Here is a 22,639-nt window from a genome sequence, read left to right as displayed (position 1 = left end):
CCCAGGAAAAACATCACCGGAACCGTTTTAATTTCTTCAGAAAAAACACCTTTTTCTACACCGTTCCAAATTCAAAGTGTCCAACAGCAGAGAATCAGTTCAACAGTGAATGAGGAACAATGGCACGGTCTCGTGAAATTTAAAACATTGCGCTGTAAAAAAGAGAGAGAGAGAAAAAATCCCTGATTCCCTGCTACCCGAGTGGCAGGCGAGCAGGAGAGAGCCGTTTCCAGACTGAAACATGATTTCCGATGGATCCGTTATACGTGGGGACGGTTGTGTCTCACTTTCCAGCGCTTGGATCTCACGCGGAAGAAAAAGAACATGATCATTAAAAATAAAGACGATGCTACGTAGAGGACGACGCAGAGGCTCATGTCGATACTGGAGAAGCCCACTCCCAGGAACGACACCGCCTGCTTCCTTTCCTGCTCTACCACTGAGCCACCCGGCCTTTTCCCTGGATCGACTACGGAGTCCTCCTTGGCTCTCCCGTGGTCCAAGCCTTTGGACTTGGAGCCCAAGGACTTTTGTGGATCTCGGCCCTTGTTGGCCTCCGGAGCGGCTTCCTTTGGAAATCCTTCTCCTCCATCTTGGGCCTCTTGTCCTTCGGCGTTGTCGGCTTCTTCGAGGTAGGTGTGGACGAGGTTGTGGCTGCCATAATGCTGTTTCAGGAACTGGAGCACCTGCGTCTTGTCCCAGGCAGCGGGCCCTTGGGTCGTCTTGTGGCACGCGGGGCAAAGGGCCAGGGTGGGCCACTGCACTTTGGGGAACTGGGGGTCTTCGCTCAAATCGCCTGTCAGAGAAAGAAGAGGGAGAGGCAGGGAGCACCAGGGGTTGCATTAGTTTAGGAGCCAAGTATTGATTTGTTCACTTATGTGCCCAGCCACCTTGCTCTATGCGGCTTACAGACCTTGGGTAATGTATAGGATAAAACATTAAAACAATGAATATAAGGATTTTAGATTTTAAAACAAGAAATCCAAGAAGAAGCCAGCATGGTTACGCAAACTAAATAAAGCTAAGTGGGGTGGAGGGAACAAAGTGAGGAGGAGGAGGAGGAGGAGGAGGAGGAGGAGGAGGAGGAGGAGGAGGATGATGATGATGATGATGATGATGATGATGATGATTCTCTACTCCAGTGTTTCCCAACCTTGGCAACTTGAAGATGTCCGGACTTCAACTCCCAGAATTCCCCAGCCAGCGAATGCTGGCTGGGGAATTCTGGGAGTTGAAGTCCGGACATCTTCAAGTTGCCAAGGTTGGGAAACACTGCTCTACTCCATCAGTCCCCTCCAGGCCAGAACAAACCAGCCAAATGAAGACAACGCTGATCTGTGATCACTGATGATTGGCTTCTTTATATAATCAAACATTTGTTAAATATGCATCCTTTTTTGTATCATGGTGACCAGAACTGGAACACAGTATATCCCACAATTGGCCTCTCTAGTGCGCTATAAAGTGGTACTATACCAGTTCTCGCAATCTCCCTTAATTGATGCAACCTAGGACTGTGTTACAATAGCAAGTAAGACGATTAAAATCCCGGAGACAAAAACAAATGAAGAATGGTTGCAGAAACTGGGTCTAGAGAAAGGAAGGACTGGGAATGACGTAATAGTAACGTTCCAGTATTTGAGGGGTGTTGGAATTCATTCCGGGTGTTTGCGTGCAGGGCAGCTTCTGCTGTCTGAAACACACATACACAGGGATGCAAAAACATCACACCAGAAACATCTTTCTGGCCTAATGGTCATAACTCACTATGCAACCTCATGTAACAGGAACTATGTGAGCCAGCTACTCCCACACATGCCCTTTCTCCCCCCCTATGCTGTGCTATAACTTTCTATTCCCTCTCTCCCCCTCCCAATGCCATGCAGCTTGTAACTTTCTGTTCCCCCTTTGCCCACCCTTTGCCATGATGTGATTTTCTATTGGTTTATTTGTAGAATGCTGTGAACTTTTCATTAGTTTACTTGTGCCATGTGTGATTATATATGCCTTTTGATACGCTCCTTTTTGATGACGCTGTAACTAACTTTTTCTAATAAAAGAGCCCTTCGATGACCATTCGAGGCTTTTGCTCATCCCGAGGAATTTCGTCTGGTGTTTTCCTTTTGATTAGGCAAGGACACATGAGCAGCCCACTAGTGTGGCGACAACACCGCAGAGGGGCTGCTATAAAGAGGAGGGGGGTCAACCTATCTCCCAAAGCACCAGAAGGCAAGGCAAGGAAGAACGGCTGGATATTCATCAATGAGAGAAGCAAACTGGAGCTAAGGAGAAACTTCCTAACCGTGAGGACAATTAACCAGTGGAAAAGGCTTCCCCCCGGAGGTGCTTCATCACTGGAGGCTTTTAAGAAAAGACTGGACAGCCACCTGTCTGAAACGGTATAGGGTCTTCCTGCCTGAGCAGGGGGCTGGACTAGAAGACCTCTAAGGTCCCTTCCAGCTCTATTCTGATTGACTGAAGCTTGTTTTGGCAGCTGCCACACAGAAAAGCGAATGCAGTCCTAGGTTGCATCAACCCACGAAGCCAGTTGGGCCCGTCATTCTCCCGTAGCCCTAGGAATGGCAAGCCACTTCTAAAAAAAAAAAAAAAAACCAACCCTGCAGGAATCGAGACTGACGGAAAGGCAGACTGACCTCCCTCCCCAGTTGACCAACACAGGAAAAGGCCAAGCCGCCCCTTGAAAGGTACCTGCCAGGCGGGCGTTGACCACGTTGTGCTTCTCCCAGAGCCACAGCACAGCTCCGTCCCAGCTCTCCACGGTATCCAAGGAGGCTCTGGCCATCTCCCCAAAGTGCTCCGCGCAGGATCGGCAGCCAAAGAAATCCTGGACGTACTTCTGCATGACCTGGAGGACCCCCCGGGGGTTGTCTTCAAATCCTGCAAGGAGCAACCGACAAAGAGCCTGGGGATCGTTCCCTGGTGGGACTCAGGACGCGCCCCTGTGGGGGGCATCTCAGGTTAACCTCCCAGGTTGGCCTCTGGCGTCTCTCCAAAGCAAAGAACTCAAACCTTTCCCCTTCCTCCTTTTCATCAGGCACTGGATTTAACTGTTTAACTGTTTATTTCATTTGTATGCCGCACTTTTCCCCCGAGGGGGACTCAGGGCGGCTCACAGCTCAAAACAAGGGAAGGAGGGATACAAACAATTTGACAAACAACACAAAACAATACATAATTTAAAAGCGCAACAATCATACCATTCGAGATAGGGGCACGGTTCTTTAGCCCCAGGCCTGTCGGAACAGCCAGGTTTTAAGGGCTTTGCGGAAGGCCTGGAGGGTGGTGAGGGTTCGAATCTCCACGGGGAGTTCGTTCCAGAGGGTCGGAGCAGCCACAGAGAAGGCTCTCCTCCGGGTAGTCGCCAGTCGACACTGGCCAGCGGATGGGATTCGGAGGAGGCCTAGTCTGTGGGATCTAATCGGTCTGGTGGAGGTAATTGGCTAATTGCTCTTGGCCTGAGTGCTTCTTTCTTCCTGTTTGCTACTTTGGACTTACAGGTAGTCCTTGGCTTACAACCACCCCTATAGTGACCGTTGGAAGTAACAATGGCCCTGGGGGAAAAAGGGACTTATGACCACCATTGCAGCATCCTCCCCATGGTCGTATGATTAAAATTCAGGCAATTGGCAACTGGGTCCATATTTATGAGGGTCGCGGTGTTCCCGGGGTTCTGTGATCCCCTTTTACAACCTTCTGACAAGCAAAGTCAATAGGGAAGCCAGATTCATGTAACAACTGCGGCAAGAAAGGCTGTCAGGGCTGCAAGCCATCTTTTCTTTCGGACTTCAGGCCTGCCACACTTTCTACTTATTCATTTTCTGTTGTGGGGAAATGGGAGGGGGGAATTATACGGAGTTGGGTGATATGTAGCCATAACGACATTCTTTCTAGAAACCCAAGGTCATCCTTTGTCTCTGCACCTGACCGGAACTGGATGGGTGGAATCTGTCAGCATGGCAGTGGGAGATTGGACCATGGGATGGACTTGTGGGTGGGGGGGGGGGGGGCAAGATCTTGAACTTTCAACTGGGTGGGGAAAACCGGGAAGCTTTCAGATTCGGGTTTTCCCAGGTGTGCCAACATGGCTCTCTTAATCAATTGGGACTTTGAGGAATCCTTTGCCTCGGACTCTGATTTACTTTTGGATGCTATATGGAACCCTAACAAAATGTTGTAAAATGTTGGAAAATTCATTTAACAAATGTCTCATTTAACATAAATTTTGGGCTCAATTGTGGTCGTAAGTCCACAATTTGTTTACTTGTTTTTTGTCTAATGTTAGCTGTCCAGCAGGCTTAAATATTCTTCCCTTCTCTGCCAAGAGCTGCGGAGTGGATTTCTTGCTCAATTTTCCTTTTCGACCTACTTACTTTTTTCGTAAGATATTATCACTTATCTTAGTGGAATCTGATCTTAAGGCCAAGGGGGCGGGGGAATCCCTTTGGAAAAGAGGGAACTTATTCCAAACTTCCTGTGCAGAATCTTTCCTCTGAATTCTCAATAATTGTAAGAAAAGAGACTATAAAGTGGTTATTGTGTCTGTTTCATTTATTAGCCCCCTGTTTACCTTGTAAACAGATGTCTTGTCTCTTGACCTAATCCTTCCTTTCTCTTTCCCTGCAAAACTGCCTCAATTCTGGATCCTTCTAATCTTTAAAATGGGCAAGAACCATCAAACTCCACCTGTGGCTGGGAGGATTAGGAGGCGGGAATTAAAGCAAGCAATAAGAAGAGGACACCCTCAAAGACATAATCCTGCTGCTTCGCCCTGACCCAATTCTCCTCTTATAAGAAATGGCCTTTTAACAAAACCGGTGGGAGAGGAACGCCTGGTCATTGCACAGAGGTTGGAAAATGGGCTGAAACTTTCAACCGGCTCCCAGAAAAGTAAATCTGGGGAAATTGACTCAGTTCAAACCATGTTCTAGCTGTAGCTCACAGCCAGAGATGTTTCTTACACCAGGATATTAATTAAGGGAGACGTCTTGACTTAGAAAAGCCACAAACACACAGGATTTCCTTTTTGTGTGGTGGGCGGTTGTGGTCACAGAATAGAGAACAAAATGTCAAAGGAGGATGATATTTCACTGCTCACCGCCTCAAATTTAACGGACTCAGGATAGCCTCTGGATTTCCAAGATATTACTCATACATTTTCTGAAGAGGAGAATTATAATTTGCAAAATATAAAGGAACTAGACTTCTTAAGCTACACCTATCGATGTACTAGTGAGACTTTGATTCATGCAACCTTTAATTGGGTGAAACTGCATAATGATGGAACAATCATCACTCTGCCTAAGGATATTTACCCATGTAGTAGGGCTGTATTGCTATTTTACTTCTCATCTTTCCTATTACCTTCTCCTGTTGGTACAGTATCTTATGATTTATCACTTTGCAGTTTCTATCTTATGACATATGATTGTGTCTTATGATTTATCACTTTGTTACACTGCACCGGAGACAAATTCCTTGGGTGTCCAATCACATTTGGCCAATGAAGAATATTCTATTCTATTCCATTCTAAATTTTTGCACCAAGGTGCTTCAAAAGAGCTAACTTACAAAATACGTCCAAAATTCGGGACTTGTGACTCCTGTGGAATTGAAATTTGGCACATTTTAGGAGATCAAAACGGCCATGAAGCATTTTGTGGCTCATTTAAAAATGTCATAAAACAATGCGTTTCGCTTGTTGACTGTGCTGTTACAGTTCAACATTTTGTAAATATTTAAGAGTATCTTTTTGTGGGACAACACTGGAGAAATGACACTTGGCTACAATGTAAAGTAGTGAGTATACAGCTTGTGTAACAGTGTAAATGTGCTGTCCCCTCAAAACAACACAACATTAATGTCTAAACTGCTGGCAAGATATACTTAAATAGTTACAAAATGTGAGGGAGTATGCTCACTTCTGTGTAGCTCTAAATACCTCCTGATTTTTTAAAAATAATGGTTCCAGTACATTAGAAGCTCCATCATTGTGGAAGGCGTTGAGGCATCTGGTAAGGAAGTATCGCTGAAAGGATGACCCCGGGGGTGAGATATTGGAAGGCTGCTATCATGTCACTCCTGGCAAGGGCGGAGTCATCTGCTCAGTCAATATTAAAGCAGCTGGGGGGACATTTATGTTCCCCTCTCCCTGCCAGCCACTTTCCACCTGAAGGGGCATTCACCCTCTTTTTCCCTTACCTGTGTTGAGCAAGGCTCTGGGCTGGGCTGCTGCTCGGACTGTTAAGGTGTGGAAGAGCTTCCAGAAGGAACAGGTGTAACCCCTCAGCCCCACCTGGCTGCCCTGACACGCGACCCACTGGAGACGGCTGGGCAGAAACTGGCCAGAGATCTAGAAAGGAGGGGGGGAAAACCGGCATGAGGCCACAGCTCCATGAATTCCGTCACAACGATGAGCCAGGCAGAAATCTATTGTGGTACAGCTGACAGCCAGGGGTGAATTTTAGAAGTTCCTGTCCTAGACTGACATCTTGAGGGATTCATCTAACTTTTAAAAGAAGGGGAAGAGGAAGGGTGAAGGGAAAAAGGCGGGGTAGGAGGGGAGAGAAAGAAGAAAGAAAAAGGAGGGAGGGAGGAAGAAAGGGAAGAAATTCCCGGGTCCATTGAGGTCGTAAATCGAGGATTACACACAGCTCCTCTGACCAAGGGACTCACCACCATCGTAAAGTGAATCCATTCTTCGGAATGGGTTGGTTTTCATTTAGAACCCATAACGGCAAAAAAACCATCGCAAATTGTGGTCATGTGGCATGGGATGCTACAACTGGCTGTAAACACAAGCCAGCTGCCAAGCACCCAAGATGCGATTGCGAGTGTGTGTCAGTCGTAACTTCAAGGACGGATCATAAACAAGTCCGTCTTAACTCTGAATGGTCCTTAAGCAACTGGTTGTATGTTGAGGACAGCCTGTAATTCTATTCTCCTCCTCCCTTCTTCCCACCTTCGTCCTTCTCTCCCTCCCTCCCTTTTCCTCCCTCTCTCTTTCCCTCCCTCTTTCTTTCCTCCTCCTCCTCCTGTTTTTTCCCCTTCTTTTGTTTACTAAATCTACGTCCCTAACCAAAAACCTAGCAGTAGCTTACATGCATTTTATTGTTGAGCACATCCAAGATGGCATCGTAGGGGATCCGGTCCAGCGGGAGGCTCAGCAGCCACACCTGTAAGGTCTCCAGCGACTTCATCACAGGTTGACGGCCAGGAAAGAGCTGAAGAAAAAGCAGAGTTAGTGACAAGTCTCCGAGGAATCCGAGTCGTCATGTCTAACACTTTCTCCCCTTTCTCACCAGGGCCGCAGGGTGTGTGTGTGTGTGTGTGTGTGTGTGTAACAGCTAAAAGGCAACACAACCAGCTTTCACCAACCATCAGGGAGCAAAAGCTGAAACTGGAGTCAACTTGAGAAAGTGAAGTTCGGCTTTTCTGTTTAAACCAGATCAGCCACAGAAGGGCCCCCATGCACAAACTACGCAACTTAGCGAACAGCGGAAGATTATCTTGTTTTAGTGCTGATTTGGGGAGGAGGGGATTATTTATTTATTTACTTACGTATATTTTTAAAACCTCACCTTTGTTATTTTTTTACAAATAACTCAAGATAGTGAACATAGAATAGCAGAGTCGGCAGGGACCTTGGAGGTCTTCTAGTCCAACCCCTTGCTCAAGCAGGAGACCTTAAACTGCCATTTCGTCCATCTCTTCTTAAGAGCTTCCAGTAATGGAGCAAACTGTTCCAATTGGTTAACTGTTCTCACCATTAGGAAATTTCTCTTTAGTTCTAGGTTGCTTCTCTGCTCGATTGGTTTCCATCCATTGTTTCTTGTCTTGTTATACCGTGTTTCCCCGAAAATAAGACAGGGCATTTTCTTTTGACCCCCAAAATAAGTGCCTGGCATTATTTTCAGGGAGATCTTATTATTTTTTATTATTTTTGAAGTGCAGGAAGCAGAGAGCGTGGTCACTTCATGGCTGCTGCTGTGTTGCAATATTTTCGGGGAGGGCCTATTTTGGGGGGAGGGCTTATTTTAGTGCATGCGTTCAAAAGCCCGATTTGAGCTTATTATCCAGGGAGGGCTTATTTTGGGGGAAACGGAATACCTAATGTTCCTTCCTCCTCTTCTTTTCTCCATAACGACATCCCTGTGAGATGGGTTGCATTGGGAAGAGAGGGAATAGCCCCAAATCACCCAGCCCGCTTTCATGCCTAAAGCGGGACTAGAACTCAACAGTTTCCTGGTTTCTAGGCCTTAAAACACTGAATTAGATTAAATTGGCCCTGTTTGGAGAAAGCTGTCCAGCCTTCTGGGGTAGCGAATTTCTGTCTAAAAGATAAAATGTTTGTTTATTGCAATCAAAGCTGGCGCTTCCCTGTACTGCTCAGGGAACTCTTAGCTAATTCGGCTTTATCATAGCATTTCCTCCTCAACTAAAACAAAATCCCCTCTATGAAATGTTTTTATCCCCATATGCTGCCAAACAACCAATCTGCCTATTTACCATTATTGACTTATCTGATTTATATCTTATAATTTCCATCCAAGCAGGATGATCCAGGGGCTTCCAATGCGGAGATACAGGCAGAAACGGAACTAAAAATAGGGCAGTTAAACATCCTTTTAACAAGATGCCCGGTTTCAAAAGGTATGGCTGTGAAGGCCTGGCTTAGCTACTTTTCTGGACACAGAGAGGGCCACAGGGCCTCTTCTGATGGAGCATCTTGGAAACCACTTCCAAGTAGGGTGATCTTCGGTAAGCTCACCCCAAAAGAGAAGATTCAATATTCAAGTCTCATCAAGTGAGGAGTTTTAAGAGGAAAACCGATGTTCTGAACCTGCTTTTCCCAACCTTGGCAAATTTTAAGAGGTATGGACTTCAATTCCCAGGTATTTACCCCTAAAAGAGGGTGAAATTTTGGGTGTGATTTATACACCAAATGTATCCCTGCCCCTCCGCTGCCCGCCCCTTTGCCTTCTGTCTCCCAGCAATTTGCCTCCTTGCAGCAAACAGCAAGCATCCTGTTTCAGTTTCAGCACAGCCTGATTAGCAGAAGCAGCTGATTGTCAGTTGGATCGGCCTCTCCCGACCATCAGCTGTTTTAGGCTGCAGGGATCGCCATTGCCTATTGCCGCCTCCGCGCGCCCCATTTTCGGCCTTTCCACATCCCACTTTTGGCCGCTGCGTGCCCCATTTTCAGCCTCCCCATGCCCCATTTTCCACCCATTCCAATCCTCGCCGTCCAGAACAGGCAGAAAATGGGGCGCGCGGAAGCGGCAATAGGCTATGGCAATCCCTGCAGCCTGAAACAGCTGATCGGACAATCAGCTGCTTGTGCTAATCAGGCTGTGCTGAAACTGTAACAGGCTGCTGTTTGCTGCAAGGAGGCAAATTGCTGGGAGGCAGAGCTACATTTTTTTCTTTTCTTCTTTTCCTCCTCAAAAGCTAGGTGCGTCTTATACTTTGGAGCGTCTCATACTCTGAAAAATACGGTATATGGTGCCTGTGCCACACACAGCACTGCTAAAAATCCCCTGAGGGTGGGCTCCAGAAGAAGTTCAAAAGCTCAGAGGGCTAAAACTCGGTTCCTAGTGATTGGATCCTACGAATCTCCTCTGAAGAGACCAGTTCTCAAAGGGCTGTAAAAACGCACACAGAAAGCCAGCAGTGAAAGTCCTGGTTCTAATTGGGCCTTTCTGAATGGGCCATTTGGCCTCCAAACAGGAATCTCGTTTCTCCTTCCCCATAAATGCATCAAACCTCCATTTTATTAGGCGAGTCCTGGAGCTTAAGAAGAGTCCCTGCTCAGCGTGATTTACCGCAGGCTGCAAAAACCCAATGAGAAGGCGGAGAGGGTTCACCTTGGCCAGGAGAAGAACGGTTTCTTTCAAGGTCCTCAGCTCAGGGCCTTCTAGGGTTTTGTGGGTGGCAAGTTCCACCCTGAACAAATAATGCAGCCCAGATTCAAGGTCAGCCATGTATAATTTGGACCTGAAAAGCAAGAGACACGGAGTATTTCAAAAGGGGCAGGTTTATTTTGCCTGCACAAGTGAGGAAGGAAGGAATACTAAACAGCTGGGGTTTTTAGAACCTGAGATTTATCTTTAGCAGCTTCTGTTAGCTGTTGGTAGCCAGGTTTACATCTGAATAGGGATCCCTCCTTGTTTGCATTATGATTATTATAAATCTGCATGCATAGATGGTACAAAGCCTACACCCTTTAGAGCAGTGTTTTTCAACCTTTTTTGTGCAAAGGCACACTTTTTTCATGAAAAAAATCACGAGGCACACCACCATTAGAAAATGTTTAAAAAATTTAACTCTGTGCCTATATTCAATATAGGCGGGTGTTTTTCCCACGGCACACCTTACATTATGTCACGGCACACTAGTGTGCCGCGGCACAGTGGTTGAAAAACACTGCTTTAGAGCAGTGCTGGTGGTCTGTGAGAAAATTTTGTTGGTCCACAGAAAAATTATTTCCTTTTTTTATGTTGCACTACATCAGGGATCCTCAAACTATGGCCCCTGGGCTGGATACGTGCAATGAACGCTTAAGTTGCTGCAGAGAGTCTTCCCCTTTGGGGTCTTTTTGTGATGGTTGGAGGAGGGCAGAAATTCCAACTTGGGGTCTGCTTCGGCCTCCAGGTGGGGGTCTTTGGGCGAAAGCTGGAGGGAAGAACCGCTGGGGGCGAAGAGCCGGAGGGCCTCATTGCAGTGGGACTGCATCATGGCCTGGAACTGGCTGACCATCTCAGCCCACTGAGCCTCCAGGCACCTGGCCTTGTACTCCCACAGGTCTTCCCTCTGCTTGGAAAGCCGATGCTCCTAGTCCTCAGTGAGGTGCTTCTGCTGAGCCTCCTTCTTGGCCAGATCCAACTTGAACCGAGCTGTTTGGCCAACTCTTTCTCCTGGGGGCTGCTTAGCTCCAGCAGCTGCTTCCTGTTGGGGCCCTAAGGAGCTGGGCAGGTGAGAAGGGGCTGGGAGGGGAGGGGTGAGTAGAGGATGGCAAGGCGCCCCTCAAAGTGAGTGACATCAAGTTGGCCACGCCCACCCAGTCACATGACCACCTAGCCACACCTACCCAGCTGGTCATTAGGCAGATCATATTAGTGGTCTGTGGGATTTAAAATTATGAATTTAGTGAGCTCCGAACGGTTGGGGCTTTAGAGCATGGATTCACAACCTCGGCAACTTTTAAGCTGTGTGTTCTGGAGAGGTCCACCCACCCCACGAAGGCAGCCCAAATAATGTAAAACCATCATCCGCTCTGAATCCACACATGTTCAGGAGTGGGAGAAAAGCCAAGATTGCAAAATTTAAAAAAAGATTAGATTAGATTTAGATTTTTAGATAAAATGCTATTTAAAGAGAACCGGAGGACTGCTTACTGGTCGAACTCTTTCCATTCCTTGACGTCCGTGTTTCCTGGCCTCTTTTGCTGGAGAAGTGGGAGTGGGGAAGTGAGTTTCCTTCTAACTCCCGGCAGTGACTTTAAATGGGAAGAAAAGAAAGACCGAAGAGGCTTCAAACTGTGTATGGAAGGACAGTGCAAAAGTTAAAAGAAAGCCTCGAGCTAAACAGGCGACAGACGTTCAGGGGGCTGCTCGTTGCTTGCCTAAAATGTTCCCAATAAATAAAGCCCTTGACTTACAACCGTTTGTTGTGTCCGATGACCATTTTTCACACTTACGACCGTTGCAGCCTCGCCACAAGCTGTGCAATCAAATTCTGCATGCTTGGCAACTGCTTCCTATTTATAACGGTTTCAGGGTCCCAGGGTTATGCGATCCCCTTTTGCGACCTCGATGGGGAGCCAGATTCAGTTTACAACGGAGTTATTAACTTAACAGCCGCAGGGATTTCCTTTCACAACTGGGGCGAGAAAGGTCGTAAAACGGGGCAGAAACTCACTTAACAACCGCCTCGCCTAGCAACTGAAATTTTGGGCTCACACATGGTTGTAAGTCAAGGACCAGCAACAGCACTTAAGACTTATATACCACTTCACAGCCCCCTCTAAGTGGTTGACAGAGTCAGCCTCTTGCCCTCCCCAGCAATCTGGGCCCTCATTTGACCCACCTCAGAAGGATGGAAGGCTGAGTCAACCTGGAGCCAGTCAGGATCAAACTCCTGGCAGTGGGCAGAGTCAGCCTGCAATGCTGCACTCTAACCACTGCGCCTCAATGGCTCTGTCTGTTGCAAGTGCTACCGGTACCTATCAAGGCAAGGGAATTGGAACTGGTGCCCCTCCCATCCTCTAGATCAGTGGTTCCCAAATTTGGCGACTTTAAGACTTGTGGACTTCAACTCCCAGAATTCTCCAGCCAGCTCTGCTGGCTGGAGAATTCTAGGAGTTGAAGTCCACAAGTCTTAAAGTCGCCAAGTTTGGGAACCACTGCTCTAGATAAGAGCTGCCCTACCTGAATATTGATCTGGCCCTCTGTGATACAGGTAGCTAAAGAGCTCCGTGTTATCAACTCTCTTGTTTTCTTTGGCACACCCTGCAGAGGGCAATTTGCCCAGGTGACTCACGAAACTCCAAGCCACCAGGGCCATTCAGTCATTGCTGAAGGATGTTATTCCCCAAATTGTACTTAAGAATTCTGACCATCTTGCATACACCAGGAATTTGCAAAATAGTTACTGACATGTCCACAGCAACCCCTCAGCTCAACTGTCCCTGCAGCCCACAATTTAAAACAAAACAACAAAAACTTTTAAATGGAAGCCATAATCTCATGTGCAAATGGGGAAACCCTGGGATGGTTGCAAAAATTTATAATGACTAACACAGTGACCCCGGGCAACTTACATCATCATACGAGTTAAAAAGTGCACACAAAAAACGGATCAGAAGTTAAAAGTTGAAATTAAGAACCAAGATGATTATTAATGTCAACTCTGAGCAGATTTAAGATTTAAGATTTAATTTATTTGTATGCCGCCCTTCTCCGGGAGGGACTCAGGGCGGCGAACAACTCAAAAGGGGAAAGGGGATACAAACACAATACATATAATTAAAATACACAAGAGTCATACAGCCATACAAGTCGAGAGGGGAGGGGAACTCATCAACCCCAGGCCTGCCGGCACAGCCAGGTTTTGGAGAGGGGTGAGGGTCCGAATCTCCGCGGGGAGTTCATTCCAAAGGGCCTGAGCTGCAACAGAGAAGGCCCTCCCCCGGGTAGTAGCCAGATGGCATTGGCAGCTACATGGACCAACCTTTTTTAGAATGAATACAAGTGATACACGGAATGCATCAAACAACTGACAGCTCCACAAATCGAGAGGTGATTGACAGCTTACAGAGTTTTTGCACATTAGATTGATGGCTCAATTTGGGGAATTTTTTTGAGCACATGAGCAAATAAACGGTCCCTTAATGGCTTCCCAACACCATACCTCCCATCAATTGCCTGCTCTGGATTTACGTATTATATCTGGAGCTACCAAAGAGGATCCTAAAATTATTTTCACATAACGTTTCTCAACTTTGGCCACTTTTAAGATGGGCAGACTTCAACTCAGCATCCTGGAAGTTGTAGTCTGCCCATTTTAAAAGGGCCAAGATTTGAGACACGCTGCTTTAAGGTCTCCGAAACTCCTAGAAACTCACATTCATCGACTTACTTGTTAATTAATCCATGGGATCCATTGGGATAAATCAGATACAACGAAGGGACCGAAGTAATACCAATTTTTTCAAGTAAAGCGGTCTCAGAATTTAGGACCCGTTTGATGGCCATGTTTTCATACTGACCCAGGTCCAAGATTACCTGGAGGGGAAAACATACTGAGTTACCAGTGCGGCTGTGTGTTTAGTCACTACTGCAAACAAAGGCAAAGTTTGCTCAAGCCCAGCAAACAGGTTGCGCCCAACTTCACAAAGATTGGCACTTTGGAGACCAGGAAGGGAAAAAATGAAGAACACTCACAGGCTTAGCTGAGAGATAATTCCACTACGTTTAAATAGGATTTGTTTGTTAAATAACAGCCTAGGCCTGCAGTGCATTGCTGCCGATATTATTTTTGGCCAAGTGATGAAGATGCATTGGAAGTTGAAGTCCACAAGTCTTCAAGTGACTAAGGCTGGACACCCTGGTACAGGGCTTCCTGCTTGAGCAGGGAGTTGGACTAGAAGACCTCCAAGGTCCCTTCTGACTCTCATTATTTTGTCTTCCTTCCATGCTTACAAGTTAAAGTCGGAAGGCCGGATGAGGGTTCATTCCAATCAGAACTAGATACAGAGCAATAGCAATAGAAGTTAGACTTATATACCGCTTCATAGGGCTTTCAGCCCTCTCTAAGCGGTTTAGAGAGTCAGCATATCGCCCCCACAGTCTGGGTCCTCATTTCACCCACCTCGGAAGGATGGAAGGCTGAGTCAACCTTGAGCCGGTGAGATTAGAACCGCTGAACTGCAGATAGCAGTCAGCTGAAGTGGCCTGCAGTACTGCACCCTAACCACTGCGCCACCTCAGCTCTTAAGTATCAGAGATACTTAAGCCACTCTTACGTCTAAAGGAGGACTGGGATTTGCGTTACGTTCATTGGTTACATTACCTCTCGGCCTAGATAGGAGCTCCCGCTTTCAAAAATGATGGCAGTATAATGCTGACTGTGTTTATTGAAAAGGGAAAATACTTCTTCTGGCCTGTTAAGAACAAATAATTTAGAATTAATTAAGAAAAATTAATGAGAGAATCACAGGAGAGATAAAGGTAAGAAGACATTTACTGATAATTATCTACAGCTTATCTACAAGCGTTTTCAACTCACATATTGTCAAGCAGCAGAAATTATGGAAAGGCTTTTTACCCAGTTTGCTGCTAAAAAGAAATCATTCCTGGGGGCTTTCATTCATGATTGTTTCTGCAGCTTTCGTTTGGGAGAATGAACGTCTTGAGAAGCAGGAATAATTGTAATAAACAAACAACAAAATAGATCTTGGAATGGGTTATATGGCTTTCTGAATGTGACATTGTCAGACCTGGAAGCCATCTTTTAACTTTTGGATTTCAGGCCTGCCACACTTTCTACTGTGGGAAAATGGAAGCGGGGACTTTACAGAGTGTGGGTGATATGTAGCCATAACAACATTCTTTCTCAGAAAGTCAAGGTCACCTGGACCTGCAGCTGTGATGAGATGACTGGGAGGTAACTCCTGGCTTGAATGATACTGATTGGCTCATGGGATGGACATGTGGGTGCTGGGCAGGGTCTTGAACCTTCACTTGGGTGGGGAAAAACCTGGAAACTTTCAGATTCGGGTTTTCCCAGATGTGCCAATATGGCATCTCTAATAAAACGGAACTTTGAGGAAACGCAAGTCTCGCGGTCTTCTTTCGTTGGGGGCGTTACAGCCATGGCATGCTGCTCTATTTGTAGGGTTAGGGACTCACAGAGTTGGCTCCAAAGAGGGACACGCTGGTGGTTTTGCTTCTCGGGAATGGTTCTGGAGAAAATCAATCATGGTTTGGCGGATGATCTGAAGATCCCGATCTGAGGTTGCTGAGGAAAGAGAGAAGGATGGCACTCGGGCGGGTATGCCGGAAAGGAACCTTCCTCGGCATCGGGCAAAGCGCTTCACTCATCCCTCCTACCCAACATCCAATGAAAATCCATGGGGTTTGGCAAGATGCAGGAGGAAAGGACCAGGGCTCTGAAGCGCACTCTTCAAGAAAAAGGCATCTCCAAGTACAGGTATCCCTCCACTTACAACCACTTGTTTAGTGACTGTTTGAAGTTACAACGGCACTGAAAAAAATGACCCACGGCCGGTTTTCACACGGACGACCCCTGTGGCACTGCGTGATCACAATCGACACTCTTGGCAACCGGCTCATATTTATGTTGCTAACTGCACGAAATCCCTTAACAACTGTGGCAAGACAAGGCGTAAAAATAGCAGTAGACTTATATACCGCTTCATAGGCCTTTCAGGCCTCTCTAAGCGGTTTACAGATGGGGCAAATCTCACTTAAACAACAGTCTTCCTTGGCAATGGATATTTTGGGCTCACTTTTGGTCGTAAGTTGAGGACTGCCTTTAGCATCTTTCAAGTTAGGGATGCCAGCATGCAGCCTATGAACTTAATTCAACCCTCTTTTCATGACTGACTTGGCTGACTAGGGCTCCTGCGGCACAGAATGGGCTTCGTGCCCTTAAGGACATCCGTCTTGCGGATTAAGACACAAGGTGGCTGGGAGTGATCTTCAAGGGGAAAGGAGGGTGGCATGTGAACTTACCGTGATGATTTTCTCCAACTGTAAACTGCTTGGTAAACGCTTTGAAATACTGGAGGGGGAGGGAGAAAAGGAAAGGTTTTGCTTAGAACAGCCTGAATTAATAAAACCCCAAAGGAAGAACGGTCCAACTCTGAATATACGTTTATTAGGATTTGTATGCCGCCCACTCTCGAGAGACTCAGGGCGGCTATATATAATCACCCAAAAGCTCTGACCCCTCCAAAAAATAGACGCTAACGGAGAAGTGCAGAGCGACTCAGATTTGAGGAGTGAAGAAGACCCCCCAGTTCTGGATTAAAATCTCCAAACCTTCAAACTGGGAGGGGGGGGGCAAATCAAACAACCACCATTTCTAGGGAGTGGGAAAGTACTTACCCTGAAAGTGGGATAATACTGAATTCCATACTCTTTGCACGGTTCGTAGTTTTTCTCATCTCCACAATCCAGCACGCCAATCCTGATTGCTGGATCCCACTCTGAAAGGAAACAAGGGGTGAGATCCTTTCGTTTGGGTCCGGAATGCGTACACCCCACAATTCCAAGGCTCTCGATATCCAGGAACGCACAGGCCTTGTTTGGCCGAGTGTGTTTAGACCCACAAGGGGTTTGTCTCCGCTACAAGGAGCGAAGGTGGCCCCAAACGCCAAGATAGAAATTTAGTGATGATGCTACAGACGCCGCAGTTAAGAACTCACTTTTAATGCATGAAACGTGGAAAGTTTGCTTTCGTTTGGAATAAACAGTTTTAAAAGAACCTGTTGCGGCTAAGAGGGCCTGTTCTTGTTCAGGTCTGCCAGAGAGAAAGACAAAATGAGCATATTTGCTTCTCTTTTGAAAACTCGGGGAAATAAAACCCACCCTAAAAAGAAATGTGGTCTTGCTTCCATTAAAAAAAAAAGGGGGGGGGAAAGGGAGGGTGGGGAGAAAAACTCAGAAGCATCATTTATTTATCAAATGTATACAGCCTCCCATCTTGCCAGAAGTGACTTAAAACCCCAAGCCAGATGTTCCTGGCCGGGCTGCAAAAAAATCCGCTTTCTCTTTGTTTACTGGTTAAACAGATGCGGGCGTTTACGAACAGGATGCAAATGGCCATTGTAAAAAATGGGACGCTGTCGAAACTCAACAGGCGCCAGGATAACCATCAGCATTTCGGGACAGATGGGCGAACGCACAATAGGGAGCAAGCTAGTTTGACACCGAATAAAAAACGCAAGCTTGAAACACGTTTGGCCTTCTTGGCTTCGGGTTATCTGCTTCATTCACGATTCGGCACTGCTGTTCTTCTCTTCTCTCCCCCCCCCCTCTCCCCATCTCGAGCCCTACAACTGCAGTGAAGTGAGCCTTACAAAGGGCATGCAAATGTCACCTTTTCCACAATGCAAGCCAGCCTCAACGCAAACACTTGGTTAAGCACGCCAGCTGGGAGGCAAGTCTGGGCCATTCACAAAAGGCAGCCTCAGAGGGGGAAGGAATCAGAAGGCTTGCAAAAGGAGATCCCGTCACCCCCGGGACACTGCAACTGTCGTGAGCACATGCCAGTTGCCAAGCACCTGAAGTTTCATCTGTGGGGAGGCTGCAATGGTTCTAAGTGTGAAAAACGGTCAAAAATCACTTTTTTCAGTGCATTATAACTTCGAATGGTCACTAAGTGAATGGTTGTAAGTCAAGGACGATCTCTACTGCTTCTTAGCCTTATCAGTACCAGTTTCAATCGTAGGAAAACAAATTGACAACGTAAGAAATTCTCAATTGGCTGGTTAACATTTCCTGGCACTATAACCGTATTCATGTCCTACAGCATTCAAGAAGTAGTTAAACTACTTTAACTATCAGGACGACGTTTTGCTTAGAAACTCCACCGATCAAAAAATGAGACAGATTTTTCCTATATATTATTCCTGCTAAGATGACTTATATACATTTCAAGCATCACAAAAAACAGTGCAAGGACGAGAGTGAAGTGAGAATTTGTTAAGGCATCAGGACGTATGTTTTCACCAGCACCGATCACTTTTCCTTTGATATCGGAGTGCTAAATTAACAATCTAGTTCCCTTTTCTCCAAATCCCATTCGGAGACCTCCAACAAACTCAGCTGGACTTCTTTCGAAGTAGATGTGTGAATGATTGTACCGGACAGGGAACTGGGAAATACTTCCGTTTGAAAACCCCTCGCCCACTGCTTTGCGGGGTCCCACAGGGCTTGGTATGCTCTCCGCCTCTGTTTAACATCTACATGAAGCCGTTGGGTGAGATCATCCACCACCATGGACTGAGATATCATCAATATGCTGAGGATACCCAGCTGTCCGTCTCAGCCCATGGGGAGTTAAGTGACGCCATGACCTCCCACTCCCTCTCGCAGTTCCTGGAGGCTGTGAGGGGCTGGAGGGGGAGCAACGGGTTGACACTGAACCCCAGCAAGACCGAGTGGCTCTGGGTTTGGGGTTCTTTGGTGGCTTGGGAATTCTGGGCATTCACATCCACTCATCTTTAAAGTTTCAGTTTCAGTTTATTATATTTATATGCCGCCCTTTTCCCCCGAAGGGGACTCAGGGCGGCTCACAACTCAAACCAGGGAAGGGGGATACAGACAAAAAATTAAAAAAACAAAGCAAACAATGCATAATTTAAAACACACAACAGTCATACCATTCGAGACGGGGGCAACAGCTCTTTAGCCCCAGGCCTGTCGGAACAGCCAGGTTTTAAGGGCTTTGCGGAAGGCCTGGAGGGTGGTGAGGGTTCGAATCTCCACGGGGAGTTCGTTCCAGAGGGTCGGAGCAGCCACAGAGAAGGCTCTCTTCCGGGTAGTCGCCAGTCAACACTGGCCGGCGGATGGAATTCGGAGGAGGCCTAATCTGTGGGATCTAATCGGTCTAGTGGAGGTAAAGTTTCTGAGGTTGAGAAAAACTTTGCCAGGTAACTTACTGGCTTCAAGAGACAGCTTCCTATGCTCTTGCTTTGACAAAGCAGATCTTTCAAGCACAAGTGCCTGCTGAACCAGAAGGACTAGCTGCTAAATTCCAAATGTTTTGAAACTCCCCGGATTTCTCCATCGCACAAGTCCCAAAGCTTGCCACGCCAAATGCAGCACTCTCCTCTCAAAGTCTCCTCACTGCTTGCTCTCTTTAAGCTACAGAGGGAAGGTGTGGAAAGAATGTGCTGTTGCACAAAAGCACACAAACGTCCTCACTCAGCTGAACACACAAAAGAAACCACACTGTTGTTGACACGTTGCCTTGGAGTGCTTAGAAAAAAAGCCACTTTTCACACGATCATTTCCCATTGGACAAACGGAAGCTGCAATCCAGACCATGAAAAGGAACAAAATATTCCCAGACAAAGTGTCTTTGGTGGGTAATATTCAGTAATTTAAAAAAAACAACCAGTATCTGCCCTTCTCTAGAAGGTTCTTTTTCAATGACACAAGGATAGGCTAGAAATGAACCTTCAACTCAAACCAAAATATGCAAAAGAAGATTAAAATCCTCCTGGAGAAAATCTGTCTGCTGCTAAGAATAAATACTGATGTGATGGTGTATAATCAATCAAGTGAAGAGTAAGGGAGCCTTCAGAACTTGCTGGACTACGCGTCCCAGCAGCCTCAGCCAGAATCGTCAATGGTGAGGACCCTGGGAATTGTAGTTCAGCTGTCTTAAGACCTCTAACTCCCTGATAAGAAAGCAGAAGAACCTCTTACCTCAAGTCCGTATCTTTATCTTTCAACGTTGCCCAGGCCAAACAGGATCCACCCAGAATAGCAATAGCAGTTAGACTTATATACCGCTTCCTAGGGCTTTCAGTCCTCTCTAAGCGTTTTACAGAGTCAGCATTTTGCCCCCAACAACAATCCAGGTCCTCATTTCACCCACCTCGGAAGGATGGAAGGCTGAGTCAACCCTGAGCCGGTGAGATTTGAACAGCCGAACTGCAGTCAGCTGAAGTAGTCTGCAGTGCTGCATTTAACCACTGCGCCACCTCGGCTCTTTTTGAAGAGCCATTGGCTTCAATTGTTATCAGGAGATCTTTGAAGGGTGGGGGGAGAGGATCTCTCTGCATTTCAACGATCTGCTTCCCTGCTTCTCAGGATCCTACCCATCCATGGATCTTAAGATCTAGCCCAGAGATCTAGCCACCACTTCCATGGAGAAGCTGTGGAGCATCTTTCTGCAGAGGGAGGGGGCTTCCTTTCTAATCCTACCACTCTCTCCCTGTTTGGGGAGAAGGATGGGAGTTGGGGGGGTCCCCTAAGAGCCGAGGTGGCGCAGTGGTTAGGGTGCAGTACTACAAGCCACTTCAGCTGACTGCTATCTGCAGTTCGGCGGTTCAAATCTCACCGGCTCAGGGTTGACTCAGCCTTCCATCCTTCCGAGGTGGGTGAAATGAGGACCCCGATTGTTGTTGGGGGCGATATGCTGACTCTGTAAACCGCTTAGAGAGGGCTGAAAGCCCTATGAAGCGGTATATAAGTCTAATAAATAAATAATAAATAAATAAATAAATAATTTCTGGAGGCAACCAAGGGACCAGAGAAATTATCCCAGAATTTTTTTAAAAAATAAATAAATCCAGAGAAGGGGAAAATCACAGTTTGCAAACTCTTCTCTGCTGCTTGCAAATGATCTTCCTTCTTGGGGGCAAAGGGTTGCAAGTTCTCCATGGGGTCCGGGACCACCAGACCCAGAAGGAAGGCCGAAGAAGGGGTCAAGAGGGGCCCTCCAAGAACCGGGGTGCCAGGGTCACCCCGCAATTAAACTCTTTGCATCAGTGTTTCTCAACCTTGGCCACTTGGAAGATGTCTGGACTTCAACTCCCAGAATTCCCCAGCCAGCATTCGCTGGCTGGGGAATTCTGGGAGTTGAAGTCCGGACATCTTCCAAGTGGCCAAGGTTGAGAAACACTGCTTTGCATCAAGCTGCCTCCTCAGCGCTGCTGACCACGACAGGCCGCCCTCAAAGAGAATAACAAGAGTTGGGACCCTGAAGGTCTTCTAGTCCAACCCCCTGCGTAGGCATCAAAGGCGGTGCCCTCACTGCTTTTCCCCTCAGGCTGAGGATGATGGGTGGGGAGAGGCAACGGTGGGTGGGTGGGGGTGTCTATTTCCCAAGGGGGGGGGTTGTTGGACTCCCTCTCCCATCATCCCCGGCTCACCGTGGACGTCTCCCGCCAAGGCGCGCCAGGTGGGCGCGAAAGCCACGCAGTGCCCGCAGGACGAGGAGTAGAACTGCACCAGCCAGGCCGAGGCCGAGTCCCGCAGCGCCTCACGCACCGCGCCGCCCTCCAGCACCCACACCGGGTCCACGCCGGCCTGGTATAGCCGCGCCCCGGCCGGCGGCGCCGCCATCGCCAGCAGCGCCAAGAGGCATCGCAGCGCCTGCCGCGGCCCCAGGGGCGCCGGATAGGAGCCCTCCGCCGCCGCCGCCGCCGCCATGACCGGTCCGGAAGGCCGGGCGACGCCCAGGCCTTGTAGGCCTCCCTTAGCAACGGGCCACCGGCCCTGGAGACGGGGGCTGCCTCTCCGCCACGCCCACTGCTCGGCGCCCAATCAGCGGCCGCGGTGGCTCAGGGGGCGGGGTCCTGGCCATCGGGAGCCTCCCGCCTCCGTCAAGCGGGCGCTCGCCGCTCCCTTGGACGGCTGGGGATTAGTGGGCTTGGACCTCAGAGCCCATCATCCTCTGCCCTTCCCGTCTGGCTTCCCCCTAGCCTTTCCTTTCCCCTTCCCTCCCTCCCTTCCTCCCATATTTTCCCTCCTTCCTTCTCCTTCCCTTCTCCATCTTTCCTTCCTTCCTTCCTTCCTCCTCTCTCTCTTTCCTCCCACATTCTCCATTCCACTTTCATTCCTTCTCCTTCCCCTCTCCCTCTTTCCTTCCTTCTTTCTCTTTTCTCCTTCCCTTTTCCCCTCCCTCTTTCCTTCCTTCCTCCTCTCTCTCCTTCCTCCCACATTCTCCCACTTTCATTCCTTCTCCTTCCCCTCTCCATTTTTCCTTCCTCCTCTCTCTCCTTCCTCCCACATTCTCCATTCCACTTTCATTCCTTCTCCTCTCCCTCTTTCCTTCCTTCTTTCTCTTTTCTCCTCCCCTTCCCTTTCCCCCTCCATCTTTCCTTCCTTCCTTCCTCCTCTCTCTCCTTCCTCCCACATTCTCCATTCCACTTTCATTCCTTCTCCTTCCCGTCTCCATTTTTCCTTCCTTCTTTCTCTTTTCTCCTTCCCTTTTCCCCTCCCTCTTCCCTTCCTTCCTTCCTCCTCTCTCTCTCTCCTTCCTCCCACATTCTCCATTCCACTTTCATTCCTTCCCCTTCTCCTCCCTCAGAATTTCTCAACCCCCAAAGGGCTGTGGGGACCCTGGGTGCCCCCTTGGA

The 22,639-nt window shown here is 47.7% G+C and overlaps 1 protein-coding gene across 1 annotated transcript; it reads right to left on the bottom strand.

Moving 5' to 3' along the window:
• On the bottom strand, positions 1-21,752 carry QSOX2 (quiescin sulfhydryl oxidase 2). Its single transcript, XM_032233058.1, has 12 exons — positions 21,431-21,752; positions 16,650-16,750; positions 16,275-16,323; positions 15,429-15,537; positions 14,590-14,680; positions 13,657-13,802; positions 11,415-11,555; positions 9,885-10,014; positions 7,119-7,241; positions 6,220-6,370; positions 2,710-2,898; positions 1-796 (listed from the first exon to the last, which is right to left on the bottom strand). Exons 1-12 carry the CDS (start codon positions 21,708-21,710, stop codon positions 261-263), a joined length of 2,046 nt encoding a protein of 681 aa, XP_032088949.1. The 5' UTR covers positions 21,711-21,752; the 3' UTR covers positions 1-260.
• Positions 21,753-22,639: the final 887 nt, after the last annotated feature.

Source organism: Thamnophis elegans, chromosome 16, assembly GCF_009769535.1.
Source record: "Thamnophis elegans isolate rThaEle1 chromosome 16, rThaEle1.pri, whole genome shotgun sequence".
NCBI classification, from domain to species: Eukaryota; Metazoa; Chordata; class Lepidosauria; order Squamata; family Colubridae; genus Thamnophis; species Thamnophis elegans.
The sequence above is the reverse complement of the archived record's forward strand: the minus strand, read 5'-3'. Positions and strand labels throughout refer to the sequence as shown.